This window comes from Leucoraja erinacea, chromosome 5 (genome assembly GCF_028641065.1).
Source record: "Leucoraja erinacea ecotype New England chromosome 5, Leri_hhj_1, whole genome shotgun sequence".
Taxonomy (NCBI): Eukaryota; Metazoa; Chordata; class Chondrichthyes; order Rajiformes; family Rajidae; genus Leucoraja; species Leucoraja erinaceus.
Genome location: NC_073381.1, coordinates 85214514 through 85238016, shown reverse-complemented (window position 1 = coordinate 85238016; position 23503 = coordinate 85214514). Strand labels below are relative to the sequence as shown.

The following is a 23503-nucleotide window of genomic DNA, read 5'->3' as shown; positions in this document are numbered from 1 at the left end:
TGTTAATGCTCATTTGTTCTGTGTCTGCCCATTCGACAAAACTGTCCATATTCACTGGAGATTTAAAACTATGCTGGAGATTTAAACCTTTTCAAAAAATGATTTACCATGATTAATCAGGATTAATTGATTAATTAATTAAGTGATTTTATTTCTAAAATCTAAAGCCAGGACTAGCGTAGGATGGTATGAGAATTCCTTGTTTTTGTAAATTAATGTTTGGTAACTTTATAGCCAGTTTGTCCAGTAAAGCTAATTGTAAACATGATCACATGCAGAAACATTCATTCAGAATACTTTGAACAGCAAGATGTCAAATAACTGGATTGATTTTCAAGGTAAGAGGTCGGTTGTTGGCACAACTTTCTTGTGAACAAATACAATAGGAATTTAGTGAAGTGCAAGCATTGTGAAACAACTTTCAAATATCAGCCATCCCCATCATCATCCCCATCATCATTCAAATATGATGTGCTGGTGGGTGTTGTGTACAGGCCACCTAACAGTAGTAGTGAAGTTGGAGTTGGTATCAAACAGGAAATTAGAAATGCGTGCGACAAAGGCAAAACACTTATAATGGGTGACTTCAATCTACATATAGATTGGGTGAATCAAATTGGCAGAGGTGTTGAGGAAGAGGATTTCTTGGAATGTATGCGGGATAGTTATCTAAATCAACATGTAGAGGAACCAACGAGAGAGCAGGCTTTTAGACTGGGTATTGAGTAATGAGGAAGGGTTAGTTAGCAGTCTTGTTGTACGTGCCCCCTTGGGCAAGAGTGACCATAATATGGTTGAGTTCTTCATTAGGATGGAGAGTGACATTGTTAATTCAGAAACAATGGTTCTGAACTTAAAGAAAGGTAACTTTGAGGGTATGAGACGTGAATTGGTCAAGATTGACTGGCAATTAATTCTAAAAGGGTTGACGGTGGATATGCAATGGAAGACATTTAAAGACTGCATGGATGAACTACAAAAATAGTTCATCCCAGTTTGGCAAAAGATTAAATCAGGGAAGGTAGTACATCCGTGGATAATAAGGGAAATCAGGGATAGTATCAAAGCGAAGGATGATGCTTACAAATTAACCAGAAAAAGCAGCATACCGGAGAAATTCAGAGACCAGCAGAAGAGGACAAAGGGCTTAATTAGGAAAGGAAAAATAGATTATGAAAGAAAACTGGCAAGGAACATAAACACTGACTGCAAAAGTTTTTATAGATATGTGGATAGAAAGAGATTAGTTAAAACAAATGTAGGTCCCTTGCAGTCAGAAACAGGTGAGTTGATCATGGGGAACAAGGATATGGCGGACCAATTGAATAACTACTTTGGTTCCGTCTTCACTAAGGAAGACATAAATAATCTGCCGGAAAAGGAGTTGGAGGAATTGAGTGAAATCCAGGTTAGCCGGGAAGTGGTGTTGGGTAAATTGAATGGATTAAAGGTCGATAAATCCCCAGGGCCAGATAGGCTGCATCCCAGAGTACTTAAGGAAGTAGCTCCAGAAATAGTGGATGCATTAGTAATAATCTTTCAAAACTCTTTAGGTTCTGGAGTAGTTCCTGAGGATTGGCGGGTAGCAAACGTAACCCCACTTTTTAAGAAGGGAGGGAGAGAGAAAACAGGGAAATTACAGACCAGTTAGTCTAACATCGGTAGTGGGGAAACTGCTAGCGTCGGTTATTAAAGATGGGATAGCAGCACATTTGGAAAGTGGCGAAATCATTGGACAAAGTCAGCATGGATTTACAAAAGGTAAATCATGTCTGACGAATCTTATAGAATTTTTCGAGGATGTAACTAGTAGCGTGGATAGGGGAGAACCAGTGGATGTGGTGTATCTGGACTTCCAGAAGGCTTTCGACAAGGTCCCACATAAGAGATTAGTATACAAACTTAAAGCACACGGCATTGGGGGTTCAGTATTGATGAGGATAGAGAACTGGCTGGCAAACAGGAAGCAAAGAGTAGGAGTAAACGGGTCCTTTTCACAATGGCAGGCAGTGACTAGTGGGGTACCGCAAGGCTCAGTGCTGGGACCCCAGCTATTTACAATATATATTAATGATCTGGATGAGGGAATTGAAGGCAATATCTCCAAGTTTGCGGATGACACTAAGCTGGGGGGCAGTGTTAGCTGTCAGGAAGGTGCTAGGAGACTGCAAGGTGACTTGGATAGGCTGGGTGAGTGGGCAAATGTTTGGCAGATGCAGTATAATGTGGATAAATGTGAGGTTATCCATTTTGGTGGCAAAAACAGGAAAGCAGACTATTATCTAAATGGTGGCCGACTAGGAAAAGGGGAGATGCAGCGAGACCTGGGTGTCATGGTACACCAGTCATTGAAAGTAGGCATGCAGGTGCAGCAGGCAGTGAAGAAAGCGAATGGTATGTTAGCTTTCATAGCAAAAGGATTTGAGTATAGGAGCAGGGAGGTTCTACTGCAGTTGTACAGGGTCTTGGTGAGACCACACCTGGAGTATTGCGTACAGTTTTGGTCTCCAAATCTGAGGAAGGACATTATTGCCATAGAGGGAGTGCAGAGAAGGTTCACCAGACTGATTCCTGAGATGTCAGGACTGTCTTATGAAGAAAGACTGGATAGATTTGGTTTATACTCTCTAGAATTTAGGAGATTGAGAGGGGATCTTATAGAAACTTACAAAATTCTTAAGGGGTTGTACAGGCTAGATGCAGGAAGATTGCTCCCGATGTTGGGGAAGTCCAGGACAAGGGGTCACAGCTTAAGGATAAGGGGGAAATCCTTTAAAACCGAGATGAGAAGAACTTTTTTCACACAGAGAGTGGTGAATCTCTTGAACTCTCTGCCACAGAGGGTAGTCAAGGCTAGTTCATTGGCTATATTTAAGAGGGAGGTAGATGTGGCCCTTGTGGCTAAGGGGAGCAGAGGGTATGGAGAGAAGGCAGGTACGGGATACTGAGTTGGATGATCAGCCATGATCATATTGAATGGCGGTGCAGGCTCGAAGGGCCGAATGGCCTACTCCTGCACCTAATTTCTATGTTTCTATGTTTCTAAATATCTGGAACACAAACATACCTTCAATTTTGATCCAGTACCAGTTGGCATTCCATCCTGCACAAATCAAGGAACAATTCTTATGCATTTCAAGAAGAAATCAACGGAAATACCTGAGTTTGTCATTGCGCTTTTGACAGCTTTAGACAGAATTTTGTTTGCCAAAAGTGTCTGTACATCCCAAGTAAGAGATAGGTAATTCGTGATATGGTCATGAAGTTTTGAATAAAAATCTGGGAAGAAATAAAGAAGGAACTGTAGGAAATACTGGAATCAGCTTTTCACTAACTCTCGACGAGTGGACCTCAAAGAGAAACCAACGCAACATGTATCGGAAGGCATTCGACAAAGTTCCGCATGATAGAATTCTCTGGAAGGTTAGATCGCATGGAATCCAAGGAGAGATAGCTGAATGGATAGCAAATTGGCTTGATGGAAGGAAGCAGAGGGTGATAGTGGATGGTTGCCTCTCGGACTGGAGGCCTGTGATTAGTGGTGTGCCTTGGGGTTCAGTGCTGGGTCCGTTACTGTTCGTCATCTACATTAATGATTTGGATCAGAACAGGGCAAGATTAGCAAGTTTGCAGATGATGCAAAAGTGGATGGCTTTGCAGATAGTGAAGATGATTGTGAAAGATTGCAGCAGCATCTGGATCGATTGGACAGGTGCGCTGAAGAATGGTTGATGGAATTTAATGCAGAGAAGTGTGAGGTGTTGCATTTTGGGACGTCTAACAAGGGTATGACCTACACATTGAATGGTAGGCCTCTGGGGAGTGTTGTATAGCAGACGGATCTAGGAGTGCAGGTGCATGGTTCCTTGAAGGTCGAGTCGCAGGTAGATAAGATGGTCAAAAAGGCTTTTGTCACATTGGCCATCATCAGTCAGAGTATTGAGTATAAAAGTTGGGAGGTCATATTGCAGTTGCATAAGATGTTGGTGAGACTACATTTAGAGTATTGTGTGCAGTTCTGGGCACCATGTTATAGGAAAGATATTGTCAAGTTTGAAAGGGTTCAGAGAAGATTTACGAGGATGTTGCCAGGACTACAGGGTCTGAACTATAGGGAGACGTTGAGTAGGCTGGGAGCGTAGGAGGATGAGGGGTGATCTTACAGAGGTGTATAAGATCATGAGAGGAATAGATCGGTTAGATGCTCAGATTCTCTTGCCCAGAGTAGGTGAATCGAGGACCAGAGAACATAGTCTCAAAGAGAAGGAGTAAAGATTTAAGAGGAATCTGAGGGTAACTTTTTCACACAAAGGGTGGTGGGTGTATAGAACAAGCTGCAAGAGGAGGTAGGTGAGGCTGCAATCATCCTAACATTTAAGAAGCAGTTAGACAGGTGCATGGATAGGACAAGTTTGGAGGGTTATGGACTAGTGCAGCTGGGCATGTTGGCCGGTGTGGGTAAGTTGGGCCAAAGGGCCTGTTTCCACACTATATGACGTTATGACTATCTCAATTCACTGATAAGCTCTTTGGCCTTGGGATGATATGAATCAATGATACGGTTCAAAGCCTGCTAAAATTGATCATTGATAAACTTGAACATGTTGACATTGATTTGAAGAAACAAGTAATCTGGATGACCAATGGTTGGTTCAATGGTGCTTTTATCATCACATGCAAACACACAGTGAAATTATTTTCTTACAAACAGTCCAGTAAGGTATTGCCATATCTAAGCACATCCCCGATTAGCAAATTGTGCAGAAATAGTCTACTTAGCCTGCAGGCAAGAGGCGCCATGTTTTAGCGCCATTTTCAAAATCCAGTCCATGTTCCAGTTATGAGCGGTGCCAGTTGCAGGCATGCCCCTGGCTGCTGCAGGGCCTCCAGTCGTCACCTTCCTTGGACGTGTGGATTGTCCAGTGATCCGCTGCTAATGGAGTCAGTGTCCTGAAGAAGCTCAGTTAAAAATCAAGCATTTACTAGCAATTGTGTATCAGCATGGCATTCACAGCCATGGTTGATGTGTTGTATAAGAAGCCACCTAAAATGTCTGATGATGGTGATGAAGATGAAAACGAAAACATCCATGAAGAAGAGAAAATTAAGGAGTCCAATGATGAGGACGAAGGCGATGATGACTCCATTGGTGAGTGTTGAAGATCAATATGTGAATGCTGATGTTCAACTTGCAACATTGCTGAATTGATTTGAAAAGATGCTAAATTTCTCTGCAAATCATCTGTTAGAAATGGTTTATTGCAACATCTAGTCAAAAGTTAAAAAACAAAATATGACAACATTAATCCTTGATTGCAAAACACATTGGACATCAATGCAGGCTATGCTGGGGTGGTTTTTGGGACTGAAAGATATACCAACAGTTGAGTGAGCTTTCACCCAGGCATCTTTTCCTGTCTGAAATTGAATTGCAGCTGGCATCCGTGTTAGCTTAAAGTTTGGATTTGATTGAAATGAATATCCTTGCCCTTGGACGATTGCAACTTAATCAAAGCTGACAAAGTCTTTTATTTGATGCTGACCAATCTGGAGCAGCAACCTGGTGATATCAGTAGAAAACTATATAAAGCTATTTGCGTTAGAATTGATCAGAGAAGAAACTTAGGCATTTCAGGGCTCCTCAGTTAATTGGATGATCTAATGGATTATGACTGTGCCTGAAACTCCCGACTTGCATTCCCACTAACAAATGATCTTGCCAGAATTGCGGGAGAAATTTACACGCAGCTATTCTCAAACAAAGATGAGTAATTCTTTGATGACAATGGAGAAGATAATGACGAGCTGAGCCACTGTGAAGCAAAGTAAATCAGAAGAGCTTGATGCCATTCTCTCCAGAAAGATTGTCAAGAAGCCAAAGCCAAAAGAGTCATATTTAAACTCTGAAGATACTTTGAAGATATTAAAGCGAGAAAGGCTATCGTGGAAACCATGTTGAAACGCCCAAGCACACTAGAAAAAGTGTACAGTGTACTAACGACAATTCCTCCTAGCTCAGTTAAATTTGAGAGATGTTTTAGTGCTACCTTGTCACCAAACTGGGAGAAATGATTATCTCCTTTTTTGTTTATAAACTCCACTTATATGGTGTTATTTTGAACATCTTCTGGGGTATTCTTTCCTCTGACTGCAGCATCGATCTTTGGTTAATAACGCAATGCCACCTCTTTGAAATTGCAATTCCTCCCTCCCCACACTCCTTCCCTGTTTCTATACACTAACAATGTTAACAGCCATTTTTTAAATTATGTTTCTGTGACAGAAACAATCATGAGGACGAGGGAATTCCAATCTTCTCAGTACTAACAGAAAGTACCATCTTTTATACTGTGTCCAGGAGAAACTTTCTTCAATATTTGGATAGTCTTATTGGAAAAGGAATAGTCCTAGATCTAATCTTAGGGAACGTGGTTGGGCAAGTTATGTGAGTGTCAATGGAAGAGCGTTCAGAGATAGTGATCATAATTGAGTTTTAAAGTAGTTATGGATGGACAAGAAATTGAAATCCTAAATTGTGAAGAGTCACTTGTGGGAGGGTCACAAACAAGGGGTCATAGCCACAAAATAAAGGCCTGGTCATTTAATACTGTGATGCATAGACATTTCTTCTCTCAGAGGTGGTGGGTGGTTGGATTTCTCTGCCTTCAAGCATGGTGGTAGTCAGATTAATAGATATATTTAAGGTGAAGATAGATAAGTATTTGAAAGTTTGAGGAATTCAGGGTTATGAGGAATAGGCACAGAAGAGGAGTTAAAAGCAGTATAAATCAGCCTTAATCAAATTGAATGGTGGGGTCAGATCCTCAGCAATCTCCTCCCTTACCTCCCACATTAGTCTGGGATACATTACTTCAGGCCCTGAGGATTTACCAATCAAGCTTGATAAAACATCTAATACCTCCTTATTGATGGAAATTTGTTCTCTGATTCAAATCCCCTCCTGAATTCTCCCACTAGCATTTCCACAGTGAAATTAGGTGATAAATATCATTTAAGATCTTAGCAATGTCAAACATAAAATGATTTTGAAAGCAGAAACCTTCATCACATTGAAAAATGAGCAATGGAGTATCTATAATCTATAATATAACATCATATTTATTGAAACGCATGATCGGGGACAAGAAAGGGGGGATGTAATTTTCACAAAGGGGAGCAAACATTGTTTCAAGGTAAGGGGTGGTCATTTAAAATTAAGGTATAGAAATTTCCTCAAGCAGACTAGCAGAATGAACATGAAGGGAGTGTTGGAGGCCACCTCAAGAGAAGTATTGAAGGTGGAGGTAGGTCAATTTTTGAAAGTTCAGGAGATTGAATGGTCTGGGAATCTGGATCAATAGAGGAGTTGCAGTTTGGGGTAGATAATTTATAGTCATAATGAATGGCAAAGTAGGTTTGAGGAGTGCTGTGGACTTATGCTCTTATATTCTTATGTTTTTCAATGTATTAGAGTGATAGTCTCAGGATATTTTAACAAAATAAAGATGAAATTGAATAGTGGTTCTTAATAGGGGTAATGAACATACACACATGATTCATTTTTCAATGTAGGCAAGATACAGGGAAGCCAGGGAAAAAAGAAAAATGAAGCTTGATCATGTGCATCGCTATATTATTGAAATCTTGGCGAAACAACTACAACTACAGAAAGCTGAGGTCGAAGAATTTATCTTGGATTCACTGTCTGTAAGTAACAGTTTTTTAAATATTTGAGCAAATGTAGAAACAAAGAATTGCAGATGCTGATTTACACAAAAAGACACAAAGTGTTCTGGGTCTGACAGCATCTCCGGAATACATGAATAGCTGATGTTTTAGGTCGGGACACTTTTGATTGATTATGGGGATGGGATGGTGTGGGGGTGGGAGTGAGGAGAAGAGGGTCAGGACAAATCCAGGCAAGTAATAGGTGGATACAGGTGTGGGGGGGGGGTGATAGACAGATGAATGGACAAAGGCTAAAGATAAAATGACAGAAGGCGTGAGACAAAAGGATTAAGGAGTTGTGAATTATGACAGAGGAAGGAATGTGTGGCACCAGGAGGAACGAGGGGCGTAAAGAAAGTGGAGGTGGGGAAAGAAGTGGCGGGAGGGGTATGGTTACCTAAAACTGAGTGCTACACAAGCAAAATATGAGGTGCTGTCCACCAGTTTGTGTGTGACCTCTGGCAATAGAGGATGCCCTGGACAGAAAGGTCAGTGTGGAAATGGAAAGAGGAACTAAAATGGTTAGCAACCAAGAGGTCCAGTCGTCTTTGGTGTTCATCAAAATGGTCACTGATTTTACGTTTGGTCTTGCCAATGTATAGGAGGCCACATTGGGAACACCAGATGCAGTAGATAAGTTTAGAGGAGGTGCATCTGAATCTTTGGAGGTAGTGATCTCTGCAGAAGGCAGAATGGGGTGGGGATGGGAAGATATGACTGGTGGTGGGATCACGTCGTCGGTGAGGAAAATGTCGGAGAATGATATGTTGGATGCAGAGGCTGGTGGGGTGAAAGGTGAGGACCAGGGGAACTATATCCGTTCCATCTAGGGGGGGGGGGGGGGAGGGAGAGCGAGAGCAGGACTAGGGGACAGAGGAGACGTGGGAGACATCTATGACACCAGGTGGGAAACCATGTTTACTGAAGTGAGAGGAATTGGATGTCCGAGAATGGAAAGCCCCATCTTGGGAGCAGATGTGGTGGAGATAGATAAATCGAGAGTAAGGGACAGCATCTTTGCAAGAGGCAGGATGGGAGGAAGTGTAATCCAGATAACCTTGGGAGTCAATATGTTTGTAGTAGACATCAGCCAATGGTCTGTCCCCTGTGATGGAGACAGAGAGATCAATAAAGGGGAGAGAGGTGTCAGAGAGTATTTGAGTTGTTTTAGATACATTTTGTCTCCTTTGGTCTAGCTATTTAATATAGGACTAATCCTTGCTTCCTCATTTCGAGTTAAGATTTTTTCCCAATTTGTCATTTTCTTTTCACCCTCAAGGAAACTAAAGTTTGCTCCATTTCAATGTCAATCACCGTGCTGCTCCCCATTATCCATTCAGTGTAGATTGACAAAACATATGCTAAAATCATATTTAGATCACCTGAAATGGTTAGATCACATGGAATCCGAAAGAAGTTAGACAATTGTATTAAAGGTTGGTTTGGAGGAGGGAGTCAAAGGGAACTTGTAGAAGGTTGTTTTTTCTGATTGGAGATGCAGAGGTCAGTGCTGATTCCGCTTCTAATTATTATATGCATTATTGATTTGGATGACAATGCAGTAAACGTTGTTAGTAAATTTGCAAATTACAACAAAATTAGTTAATAGTGGATGGTGAAAAAATATACGTTTACAAAAGGATTAAATAAATTGGGAAAGTGGTCAAGGAATGCCAAATGGAATTTAATTCTGACATGCAAGGACTTGCATGATAAATGGACGCGCCCTGTAGAGTGTTGTAAGCAGAGAGTTCTGGGAGTACAGGAACACGGTTCCCTGAAAGAGGCAAGTCAGGCGGCCAGGGAGGTGAAGAAGGCCTTTGGCATTCTTGCCTTCATTGGAAAGTGTATTGCTTACCATCATTGGGAAGGGTATTAAGGACAAAAGTTGGTACATCAAGATACAACTACACAATTCATTGGTGAAACCACACAGAGTACTGTGTGTAGGTTTGGTCGCCCAGCTATAGGAAGGATGTCTGTAAGTTGGAAAGGTGCGGAATAGATTCAACAAACTGTTACCTGGGTTTGCAAGCTTGAGTTATAGGGAGAGGTTGGGTCAGTGGGACTTTTTATCTTGGCGTGTAGGAGGTTGAGGGTTGACCATATTGAGCTGTGCAAGATTATATAGGTTATGGATAAAGTGACCGCTCACTTTTTTTCCCCCCAGGGTAGAGGAGTCTAAAACTAGAAGGCATTGGCTTAATGTCAGTGGGGAGAAATTTTAGAGGATTCCGGGGGAAACATTTTCACTCAGATGGTAGTCCATATTTGGAATAAGCTGCCAAAAGATGCTATGGAAGTGGATAGAATTAGGACTTTTAAAAGCCATTTAGCAGATATATTGATAGGAAGGGTTTAGAGGCCAATGGGTCAACTGCAGGCAAACAGGGGTATACCAATTTGGTGGGCTGAAGAGCTTATTTCCATGGCTTTTAGTTCTCTAACTGTGACTATAAGATAGTATTTGATGATAGGTGGTTACTTCCAAAAAATTCTCACAGCCTTCAATCTCAAGGTGATCTGATTAATGGAACTAGATTCAGATTCAGATTCAGAAAACTTTACTGTCTGTCGTAACAGAAAATCTTCTTTGACGTGGCTCAACATACAGACAGGACAATGTACTGATAAGCAGTAGGAATGTTACAGAATTTTGAGATTTTAAACATCAAGCCTATAATTTATCCCATCAGATAAAGCATAAAAATAACTTTAATTTGATACCTAATTCACTTTCATATCTTCAGTATTTAAGAAGTTATAGTCATTTTCATTCTCGGAAATGAGCATCTTGTTCCCTATTGCTTTTCCATTGACTTAACACAAAAGCTGTGATCGAGGATAGTCAAAAGCCCTTAAAAATTAAGAGAACGGAATGAAATTTTCAGTTATTATGGATTGAAGCATTCTGAAACAAATATAAAACATCTTTCTTGAATGACCTGAAATTAAAGCATATAATTAGTTGTCACCTAATTGTAGCTAATTGCAAAATTGACCATTGTGACGGAAACAGTAATAAACACCCAAATTCCTTGAAAATTCAAAAATGTGATATCCTCAAGATCAGAACTTTAATTTTATTGTATTATATGCTGTAAGTCCGTAACAGACAGGTAAAGAAATTACAATTTTTAGCAAAAGACCAAGTCTTTATGCAGAAGATCAGTTGCTAGCTGGCACATTGGCATATCATGATCAGTAGCATCATCATACTTCTCAGATTGTAACCAATAAGCAACTCTGTACACCTTGTTTTTCCTCAACTTTTCAATTTTGGCATTGTAAACTACAAGTTTTTGCTCTTCAAACCACGCATGATACTACTTTCCCATTAATAATGTCCTGTGGATCATCACATTTGGAGTAATCCAAATTCGGATAATCTCTGCGAATGCTGTGTAAATCAGTCTCTTTTGCTGGGCATTTGGATTGACAATTTTGCATTTCTTCTTCGGTGACATCTGTTTAAAATGTAAAGAAAATTGAACATTGAACAGCATTAACAGAAACAAGTTATTTGCAGTTTTAGAAAAAAAAGGTAGAAATGATAAAGTTAAATGCTAAAAGAAATAGTAAATACCCAACAAAAAATTCATATTCATCAGTTTCATCAAATCAATTAAATTCATCTAAATTCAATTATTAGATCTAAACATCTATCCATTTCGTAAGAAAAGGCTAACATTTTTAAATAGCCTAAGTTTCCAAATAATAAATAACAAACTGATCCCATTCACACAAAAATTCACGATATAACATGATTTTTTAATTTCACTTTGTCATGTCAAATGGAAGGAATTTAATATTTAATTCCCATAAATTAATCCAGAAACACCACTCTCAAGATAATCAAAATCATTATTTTTTGCGCAATACATCTGGCTAAATTGTGGATATTTAGTATGAAAATATTGATCATTTTGTGACAATAACACAAAATATAGATGATTTAGATGTTCTTATGACATGATTGTGCAAAAGAATAATGAATTTGATTATCTTGAGAGTGGATGTTTCTGGAATGAGATTGAATGGAATGGAGGTGCAAATTCAAAGTTGTCGGCACGATTCATTGCCTCTGGACCCACTAGATTGAGCAGTAGTGATGCTTTCAGGTCAGCAGGGCCATTCCGATGAACAATGCGTATATAGTGAGTGTAGTCACGTTCGAAAAGACGCCATCGCTCGGCGATGTCTGAATCAAAGATCAAAGGACTCGGTCTGCGGCATTTGCCATAACGAAGAGAGCAAAATGATAAAAATAAAACTGATAAAATAAAATAAAATAAAATAGAAGTATCCCGGTAAACTAACGGAATGAGTCCTAGTCACCTTTCTGTCACCATGTAATTACCGGACTCATACATGTAGAAGGATACAACATATCTTTATTAAATACTTACAGCTTCAGGTATGCAGTATGTTACATGTCCGAGCTGCTACATCTACTGACTGACGTAGGCTTGTACACTTGATACTTAATTCTCATCGAGGTTGGGAGATAATGGGAGAAATGAATGAGCAGCAGTGTGGAGTTGGGGGCACACAGGAAAGAGAGAGAGGGTTGGGAGGGTATTACTTGAAATTTGAGAATTTAATGTTCATTGCATTGGGTTGTCAGTTATGCAATCGGAATATTAAGTAATATTCCTCAAATACATATAGCCTCATTTTGCAATGGAGGAAGACAAGAACAAAAAGGTTGGTATGGTAATGTGAAGGGGAGTTAAAATGGTTAGCAACTGAACGATCCAGCAGGCCTTGGAGATCAGAGTGCAAATATTGGATGAAACAGTCGCCTAGTCTCGCTTATGTATAGGAGGTTACATCAGGATCACCGATTGCAGTAGATGAGGTTTGAATGAAGCAAGAACAGATAAGTAGATTGATATGAGGAGCATGATTGGCACATGGTGGAGATAATAACAAAGGCCAGAGGTGAAATGGAGACAAAGGGGTATACTTGTGGAATTGGAAAAGGAAGGAAGATAAGATAATCAGATAAGGAAGGAATGAAATCCACCCAGAATCCTTTCTTCTAGTATTACATTTCACTACTACTCTTCCTTCCTTATTTGATTTTGCATCTCCAGTCTCCAGTGACATTCATATCCTGTAAACAAATAAATAAAATATTTCCAAACCAATACCTAAAGCACAACATGTGAATTATATATTTTCGTAAGTTAGAGGCAATAATAGATGTAACAGTAGCTTTAAAAAATCATGGTTATTTATTGGAACGAGCAGTGACCCAATATCAGTTCTCTCCCATGCAACACCTCGACCGTTGAAGCCTGATTGCTCTCAGTTGACTTTATTGGACAAATCATGTCATGTCATTCACATACTCTGGTGATTCTGGAAATAGACATTCTATTTGTGTATCACTTGGTAGCCAAAGGAAAAGATTCAAAGATGTGCTCAAATCTTGAAATTAATAATGCAACATTTTCACTGACAATTGAAAATCTCCAAGTTCTACTCAAAGGGTGAAGGAGCATTTTGGATGATATTGAGAAACCTGCATGAAGAGCTCATAGAAATGAGAAAACTACTTCATAAACTTCCTACCTTCCCGCTCAAGAGATTTATCTGTAGTTCCAGGTCAGCTTAGAACACATTAAACTGGATTGGAAGCATGTCATCCTCAATTCTGAAGGACTGTCTAAAAAATAGCTGACCCCTGCATTGAATCTTTTGTTAGTTATTAATAACCTGCTAACCTGAAAATGACCCATGTATAGTTATTCTTAAAGATAGACACAAAAAGTTGGAGTAACTCAGCAGGGCAGACATCATCACGAGAGAAAAGGAATAGTTGACGTTTGGGGTCGAGACCCTTCTTCAGACTGTCGGGAAAAGGGAAACAAGAGATATAGACGAGGATATAGAGAGAAATAGAACAAATGATTGAAAGATATGCAAAAGAATAACGTTAATAAAGATCATGAAAATATGCATCATTACTGTTTAGTTTGGTTTTCGTTCATGACCTATCATTAAATGCACTCAAGGAAGAAACATAGCTAAAATGTTAACTATTAACACTTTCTGTTGACAGCTACAACCATTTGATGATTTCTTTTCAAAAGGAGGCAGTCAAGTACTTGCATTCTTTTATCAAGAAGCAGATCCGCCGATAATAGGTAAAAATGTTTGCAGATTTATAAATACACACAATGTATAACAAACAATTTCAAATACTTCATTATCCTAGATATAATTTCAAATGTGTTTTGTTTGTGATGTTATCAAGATATGATTCATGGACTGTCCTGTTATAACTATGGTTTCAATACCCCACCATGTAACAGCAGTTTGAGTAACAGAAGTTCATCCCTCAGGAATTCATAAATAATGACCTAAATATCGGAAAATGAATAAAATTCATTCATAGAATTTGTGAAAAAGTAAACTATTACTTTTTATTTTCAACTCTCATTTCTTGAAGATTACACAATTTTGCATTGGTGGAAAACTACAATAATGACCATTTTCCAGGAATTGCAAACACCTGTAACAAGGAGTCACCTGTAGTATATATACCAGATGATTATAATGAAAGTGAGAAATATTTTTTTAAATAAAATTCCCGGGATATGGACATTATAACTATATTGATTAGTAAATGTCACACTTCTGTCAGACTAGGAAAGAATGACAGATTTTTGTCCTTGAAGGGTATTACCAAACAAAAAAGACTAAAGGGCCTGTCCCACTTGGGCGTCACCTGCGCGTCTTTTACGTGACATCATTTACGCGTCACGACTCACGACGCGTGCGTGGTGCGGCGCTTTGGCGTAGGCAGTGACGTGCGGTCTTGCACGGCACCCCAGGACTTTGGGATTCACAAAATCTTCGCTCACCACCTGCATGACGCCCAAGTGGGACAGGCCCTTAAGAGCGTTCACTTTATCTACGCCCTTCACAATCCTGTACACCACAAATGTGCTCATCCCACAGCCAGGTGTGCTCCAAAGGAAAAAGTTCCAGCCTATTGAACCTCTCCCTCCAACTCAAGCCCAGAAGACCAGGTAACATTCTAGGTGACGCTTCTTAAAGATGGATGACCAACACTGTGCTCAGTGCTTCGAGTGTGGTTTCACGAAAGACTTGCACAGCTGCACCATGATGTCCTGATTTTTGTTTTGAATACCCTTTTCAATGAAGGCAAACGTGCTATAGGCCTTCGGCATAACTTGGTCCACCTGACTTGGCACTTTCAGGAAACAATGTACTGTAGCCCCAGATCTCCTTGTTCTGTAATTCTTTCAACAGCTTTACCGTTTACTGTGTAAGTCATGCCCTGGTTTAATATACTAAAGTATGTAATATTTGAGTTTGAAGAAAGGTCTCGACCTGAAACGTCATCTACTCCTTTTCTCCAGAGATGCTGTCTGACCTGCTGAATTAATCCAGCTGTTTGTGTCTTTTTTTTGGATTAAACTATCATCTGCAGTTCCTTCCTATATATAATATTTATATTATAAATTTACATAAATTATATAAATTATTAAATTATTCCTCATCAAGTATTCCCAGAACATGGCCAGAATGACAGTAAATTAATATTCCTTCCCTAGGTATGTACCTGGATCTCTTATTGATATGTTTTTGTATGGTGAATCATTCGAAGATGCCTTTTTTTACTCAGTTCCTGCATATTTGGACTGCCTTGGTATTTCCTTAATTACATTTGTTATTTGGGATTATTTGGATAATTTTGCTAGTTTATTATCAAACGTTGATTGATTTTGTGCTTTTGATGAAACACCTTTTATGATCTTCTTTGAAAAAAAATTTAAACATTTAATTTAATTACCTTAACAAAGTGCGCGCACACATACAAACTCACTCTGTGTGTCTGTTTGAGTATCCATGTGTGTATGCGTGCATGTTGAGATGTTTCCACCAGTGGGAGAGTCTGAGATGTGGAAACATTGTTTCAAAGAGCAGTTAGTTAAAGTAAAAATGCCTTCTCAGGTGAACCACTGGCATAATTAGATTCTTAAACACTACGTTAACTCAACTTATTAGAGTTAAGGGACTGTGGCAACCTAATCTGCGAGTTTAGAAGAGTGTCTTCGACCTTCAAGCTCTCAGTACGGTTGACACGTGGTCCTAGGAGGTCCTATGAGGTCACTGGAACTCTCCTTCATGCTCAAGGGAAGTTCCAGAATACTCATGGCCTCATCTAGGTCGCGGAAAATTTTTCAGCATGTTGAAAAACTTTCCGCAAGAAAAATCTAGTCGGCATGGTTCTTTTTAACTCGTAGTGCAGTGGAGTGGGGTCACTATTTAGTTACAGGCAGTCGAGAGCAGCCGTAGGCAATTTCCTTTGCTGACCGAGAATTTTGATTGGCTCATTGGAGTTTTCAGGACCAAGGAAAACCGACCGGTAGGTAAAATGCCCGCTAAACTTTATTAAACTTCTTAAAAGTGTCTCCACTCCTTCTCCCCCCCTTCTCTCCCCTTCTCTCCCCTTCTCTCCCCTTCTCTCCCCTTCTCTCTCTCTCTCCCCCTCTCTCCCCCCTCTCCCCTCCCGCCTCTCCGTGCTCTCTAAAGGACTTACCATACACTGTGCAGCCATCTTTTACCTTCTTCTTCATCAGGGGTGTGAATTTCAGACAACGCTCCCCTGCTTTCCCTGGCCCCTGCCTTTGCGATGTGTGTGTGTGTGTGTTCAAGTTCAAGTGAGTTTATTGTCATGTGTCCCTGTATAGGACAATGACATTCTTGCTTTGCTTCAGCACACAGAACATAGTAGGCATTTACTACAAAACAGATAAGTGTGTCCATATTGTGTGTGTGGTGTGTGTGTGTGTGTGTGTGTTGGTCGATCCAGCTCGCGGTTTCATCGCGTACGGTCGACCCAGCTCGAGGTTTTCCAGGCGAGTGCCCTCGAGTTTGAAGGTCGAAGACACTCTTCTTAACTCGCGGATTAGGTCGCCGCAGTGGGACAGCCCCTTTATTCCCTTTATTGTAAATATTCATAGAATTCTGGAATCAGACAACACAAAAAGAAGTAAATTTTGCCCAACTTGTTTATGCTAAGCATGATGTTGGTCTATTATAATCCCATTTGCCTGCATTAGGCCTATATCCCTCAATGCCTTTCCTATTAAACACCTGTCCACATGCCTTTTAAACATTGCAAATGTATCTGCTTCTGCCATCTCCTCAAACATAGTTTCAGATAATCACCACTCTATGTCAACATTTATGCACAAAACTAACTTATTTTATGTCTTTTAAGTTCTGATTATGCATTTGGACCTGAAATGTTATCTCTATTTCTCTTTTTGTAAATGTTGTTTGATCTGCATTCCAACATTTTCTGGGATGTTAATAACCTGTTATACTAAATTCAGGTATGCCTCATAACTGTTGGGTTTAGGGAGATGTGGGGCCGTGAAGGCTGACTTGATCTGACATTACAAATGTTCTGCTTTGTTTCCCATACAAAGGAAATAGAACTTTATAGTGTAGCATTTGAAGAAAATGACATTATTGAATAATTGATCCTACAAGTATATTTACCTAAGCATGTCAATGATAACTGATTAATGTTTTGACAAATTAATTATTTTTAGAAACTGGCCGAATTATTGCTGGAGTTGCTAAAGGGACAAAAATGATGCGCTTATTTCAGGGGAAATTATCGGATGTATCCATTGACGGTCTATGTTTGTTTTTTGTACGATACCAAAATGATGTTCTTCTCACAGAAAGGAATATATATGAGGTATGAAGTGATTTTTTAGTAGTAGTGAGTTTGATTATTATGTTAGTGTATTATTCTGAATACATTTTCATTTTACTGTGCTTCCGATAAGGACCATTGTTTTGTATTAAATCTAGCTTTAGACACCATCTGTTTAAAAATAACCAATATCAAGTGTTCCTGGCTCATGACCAGACAGACACTGAAGGGCTATTTCTATCCCCAACTATACGCTTCGACCAAATGTTTTGTCGATGTGTTTTTATTTGATGAATTATACAAATAGACATTTTTGCTTCTATTCCTGCATACTAAAAGGACCTTTGAACTTTAATTCACTTTAAGTGTTATTTGTGAATTTGCTAGTTTAATATCAAGTAGTGGTTGATTTTGTCCTTGTGATTAAACACCTCGTATGACCAGCTTTGAAAAAGTATCAAAACTATTGAATTTATCACTCAATGTCTTAAGTAAATTACACTTTCAGTAAGAAATTAACTACTCCAAAAAGTGTAAGGGGGTTAAATAAGATCACGCGAAATTGGAACAGGAGTAGGCCATGTGAGTCTGCCATTCAGTAAAATAGCTTTTTTTTTTTTTTGCCTTAACTCCCTTTCCTGCCTGACATTGATAATCTGAATTCATCCTAAATTCAGAAATGTATCTCGATGGTGAATAAACTTAATAATTCACTATCTCCAGAGCAGCAAATTTAAAGATTCCTTTCAGCAAAGAAATTCCTTGTGATAGTCTTGAACCTTTAATGTCTTGATAGTCTTGAACCCCTTTAATCTGAGAACATGGCTGCTAGTTCTGGATCCCTGCATTAGGGGAAACATTTCATTACATTTACACTGCCAAGCCTCCTCAAGATTCTCTGTATATAGCAATGAGATCATTTCACATTCTTCTAACCATTGGACCAAAATCTCAATTTACTCTTTTTCTTTATAAAATAGCCCTTTCATCTCTGGTGTCAATCTGACAAAATGACACTGCTTCCAAGGCAGCACTCCAGGTGTGGTCTCCATTTGTAGCAGAGCTTCCTTATTTTAGCACTCCATCGCCTACGCAATAAAGGCCAACATGCCATTTGTCTTCTTAATTGTCCACTGTAACTCAAAGCTAACTTTCTGTGTTTATGCAGGCTGCATGATAAAAATGATCAGCTGGTAAGCAGGGCAAAGCAATGGTAGATAGAATGTAATTCTGTTAAGTGTTCCGACTCTGCAACCTAGTTTTGAATCATGGTAAAATATAACATTTGATCGCATCTAAATCAATTGTGCACAACTGGAGTTCAATCAATCAATCAATCAATCAATCAACCTTTATTGTCATCTTGCAAGCAACAGTTGTACAGTGCAAAATGAAAAGACATTTCCCAGGGTATATCCAGGTTTCCCGGAGCATCGCACATGAAATTTAAAACATTTCACACATAATAACACTAAAAACAATCCAGTCCCTGATGGAACAGTATAAATAGTTAAAAGCAGGTAAAACACAACGTTAAAATACAATAAACCACTCATAAAAATGTCCGGGGCAGCTGATTTGAGTGGCCAGTGCCAGTTATTAAAGTGTCCGTGCCAGCCGCAGAATCAAGTGACTGTGAGTACAGAGTGACTGTTTAGCAGCCTCACAGCCTGTGGCAGGAAGCTGTTTAGCAGTCTTGTAGTCCGGGCTTTGATGCTTCGATATCTCTTGCCTGATGGCAGGAGATCCAGGTGTATGTGGAGGGGGTGCAGTTTGTCCTTAGCAATTCTCTGAGCTTTTTTCAGACAGCGGCTCTGGAACAGTTCTTGTACCGAGGGTAGGGAGACGCCAATGATCCTCTCTGCTCCCCTCACTACCCTCTGCAGAGCCTTCCCGAGCAGTTGCAGGTGGAGTACCACGTATTTATGCAGTACGTGAGTACAGACTCCACCGTACCCCTGTAGAAAGTACTGAGGATGATGGTGGGGAGTGAGGCCTGCAGCACCAATCTTTGTGGCATCTTGTTGATCACTTGAAAATGACCCACTCATTCCAACTTGCTTTTCTTGAGTAAAACATTTCCAATTCCTGCCGAATATGGCCTCCAATATCTTGTGCTCTAATTTTGTTTCTTTCTGATGGCTTTCAATATGATCACTCTAGTGTGGGCCCTCTTAAAAGCACATTGGCTCTTCCAAATCCTATTACCACTTCCTCAATAAAGGATATCAAGTGTTTTCTTGAAGAAAGATTAGTTAATTCCTTGTTTTAAAAAAAATCCAACGCTCTCCTTTAATAAATAATGTGGTTACATTCCGCTGCCTTTTAGAACGTGGGAACTGTTCCAGAGTACAGTTTACCCTTGTCATTACGGACCTCTTTATGACAGATTTTGGTTAGAGCGGACAGAGCATTCCCACAGTAATCAGATACCACTGTCTCCTGAAGGGAACAGGCTGCTAGTTACAGTACACTTCGGGAGGCAATAGAAATTGAAAAGCAATTGCTTTGATCGACATTTGTGCAATTATACTCTATTAGACTCTATTACTTTAAACATGTAACAAACAGCCTTATTATTTTTAGCTTGCAGTAACAAAAATACACATAGCTCCTTATTTGAAAACAACTTGTGGTTGGCTCGAATCCCATACTCGGTTGTCCTTGGTGGACAATTGACAATAACAGACACCATTACCCTCCTTTGGTTTGTTATAATGACGGTGATCTGTATATGGAATTTTGGAAGATGACCATTTCTGCATCCACACTCTCGATAGCAAACTCAAAACATGCATATCATCTGTACTAGTGACTTACCAACCTTCACAACAAAATAGGGCTACAATAGGATTTTACCACAAGCCACATTTTCCCTCCTTATTCCTTTCTGCTTTCCTTACAGACCACTCTATCCATGACTCCCTAGTTCGCTCATTCCTTCCCTCTCAACCCTCCCTGATCCCTAGGACTTTCACATGACCATTTGGAGCATTTGTCCCTATGCCTCCTCTCTCCTCACCATCCAGGCACTTAAATAGCCCTAGGTACACAAAAAAGCTGGAGAAACTCAGTGGGTGCAGCAGCATCTATGGAGCGAAGGAAATAGGCAACGTTTCGGGCCGAAACCCTTCTTCAGACTGATAGGGGGTGGCGGGGAGAAGGAAGGAAAAAGGAGGAGCAGGAGCCCGAGGGCTGGGGGATGGGAGGAGACAGCCTGAAGGCTAAGGAAGAGGAGGAGACAGTAAGGGCTAACAAAATTGGGAGAATTCAATGTTCAAGCCCGCAGGCTGCAGACTCCCCAAGCGGAATATAAGGTGCTGTTCCTCCAATTTCCGGTGTTGCTCGCTTACCTTGACTCCATCCTATCCCCCTTGGTTAAATCCCTTCCCACCTATGTTCAGGACACCTCAGACACTCTCCGCCGCCTCCGCGCATTCCATTCTCTAGGTCCTCACCCCCCCCATCTTCACCATGGATGTCCAGTCACTCTACACCTCCATCCCCCACCAGCATGGCCTCAAAGCCCTCCGGTTCTTCCACGACCAGAGGAGCAACTTATACCCAGCCCCTGACACTCTCCTCCACCTAGCGGAGTTGGTCCTTACCCTCAATAACTTCACGTTTGACTCCTCCCATTTCCTCCAAGTACAAGGCGTAGCTATGGGCACACGCATGGGCCCCAGCGACGCCTGCCTCTTTGTCGGGTACGTCGAACAATCCTTGTTCATTACGTACCAGGGCCCCATCCCCGACCTCTACCTCTGTTACATCGACGACTGCTTTGGGGCCTGTACCACCCCCTCCCCATTTTCCGGTAGGCGGCACGACTCTGGTCAGCAGCGGCCTCTGAAGCCTGTCCGCGTTTTTATTATTTTTTGTCTGTGTTTTAATGTAGTTTTTGTTATTTTATGTTGGGGTGTGTGTGTGTGGGGGGCGGGGGGGGGGGTGGGAGGGGGGGGGGGGGAACGTTTTTAAATCTCTCCCTGCACTGGAGACCCGACCTTTTCTTGTCGGGTCTCGGTTGTCGTTGAGGCCGCAACGAGGAGCGGCCTCCAACAGGAAGAAGCCGGGGACTCAGGTGCCGACTCACCTCACCGTCGCGGAGCTGGCCGAGACCGGAGCGGGTGGAGCGGTGGAGGAGCGCTGCCGCTGCTGCTGCTGCTGCTGCTGCTGCCGACCTCCGGAGATTGGGAGGCTGCTGCTGCGGGTCTGTGGACGGCGGCACCGGGAGCCCGCGGGACCCTGGAGAGAGACCGCTTTTCGGGGCTCCTGCAACGGCGACTTCTCCCGCCCGTGTTGCGGGGTTGAAGAGCTCCTGGAGCGGGGCCTAACAGCACTGCCCCGCGCGGCTGGAATGGCCGCGGGACTTTGCGAGCGCACACCGGGGGCTCCAACACCAAGACCCGGTGTGCGACCTCGCACCACCCGGCGTGGCTTCAATGGCCGCGGGACAATCGCCATCGCCAGCCGGGGGCTTTGACTTTGACTCTGACATCGGGGGGGGGAGAGTGCAGTGGAGAGATAAGTTTTTTTTTTGGCCTTCCATCACAGCTATGTGATGGATGTTTATGTAAAATGTAATTGTGTTGTGTCTGGGGTCTATTTGTGTGTAATGTATGGCTGCAGAAACGGCATTTCATTTGGACCTCCAGGGGTCCAAATGACAAATAAATAGACTATTGACTATTGACTATTGACCTCTTGCACCCACACACAACTGACTGACTTCATCCACTTCACCACCAACTTCCATCCGGCACTCAAATACACCTGGACTATTTCCGACACTTCCCTACCATTCCTTGACCTCACTATCTCCATCGCAGGTGATAGACTTCTGACCGACATCCACTATAAACCCACTGACTCGCATGGCTATCTGGACTACACTTCTTCCCACCCTGCTTCCTGTAAGGACTCCATCCCCTACTCCCAATTCCTCCGCCTACGCCACATCTGCTCCCAGGATGAGGCGTTCCACACCAGGGCATCTGAAATGTCCTCATTCTTCAGGGAACGGGGGTTCCCCTCCTCCACCATAGATGAGGCTCGCACCAGGGTCTCTTCCATACCCCGCAGCACTGCTCTCTCTCCCCATCCCCGCACTCGCAACAAGGGCAGAGTCCCCAAAGTCCTCACCTTTCACCCCACCAGTCGTCACATAGAACAAATAATCCTCCGTAATTTTCGCCACCTCCAACGTGACCCCACCACTCGCCACATCTTCCCATCTCCCCCCCATGTCTGCCTTCCGCAAAGACCGCTCCCTCCGCAACTCCCTTGTCAATTCATCCCTTCCCTCCTGTACCACCCCCTCCCCGGGCAATTTCCGTTGCAACCGCAGAAATGCAACACCTGTCCCTTTACCTCCCCCCTCGACTCCATTCAAGGACCCAAGCAGTCGTTCCAGGTGCGACAGAGGTTCACCTGTATCTCCTCCAACCTAATCTACTGCATCCGCTGCTCTAGATGTCAGCTGATCTACATCGGTGAGACCAAGCGGAGGTTGGGCGATCGTTTCGCCGAACACCTCCGCTCGGTCTGCAAGAACCTACCTGACCTCCCGGTGGCTCAGTACTTCAACTCCCCCTCCCACTCCGAATCCGACCTCTCTGTCCTGGGTCTCCTCCATGGCCAGAGCGAGCAACACTGGAAATTGGAGGAACTGCACCTTATATTCCGCTTGGGGAGTCTGCAGCCTGCGGGCTTGAACATTGAATTCTCCCAATTTTGTTAGCCCTTGCTGTCTCCTCCCTTTCCTTAGCCCTCGAGCTGTCTCCTCCCATCTCCCAGCCCTCGGGCTCCCCCTCCTCCTTTTTCCTTCCTTCTCCCCGCCACCTCCTATCAGTCTGAAGAAGAGTTTCAGCCCGAAACGTTGCCTATTTTCTTCGCTCCATAGATGCTGCTGCACCCGCTGAGTTTCTCCAGCTTTTTTTGTACCTTCGATTTTCCAGTATCTGCAGTTCCTTCTTGAACACTTAAATAGCCTTTCCAGGTGTTACAAAGATTTATGTGCAACTCCTTCAACTCGTACATTATATTTGGCGATCCTAAAATACC

General features: G+C 41.7%; 1 protein-coding gene across 1 annotated transcript in view; it reads left to right on the top strand.

The window, feature by feature from the left end:
- The window catches only part of LOC129697508 (dynein axonemal heavy chain 8-like), a 641267-nt gene that overhangs the window by 18411 nt on the left and 599353 nt on the right, over positions 1 to 23503 (top strand). The window contains 3 exon segments of the mRNA XM_055636144.1: positions 7573 to 7707; positions 13799 to 13883; positions 17331 to 17482. Coding sequence (XP_055492119.1) covers positions 7573 to 7707; positions 13799 to 13883; positions 17331 to 17482 — 372 coding nt within the window.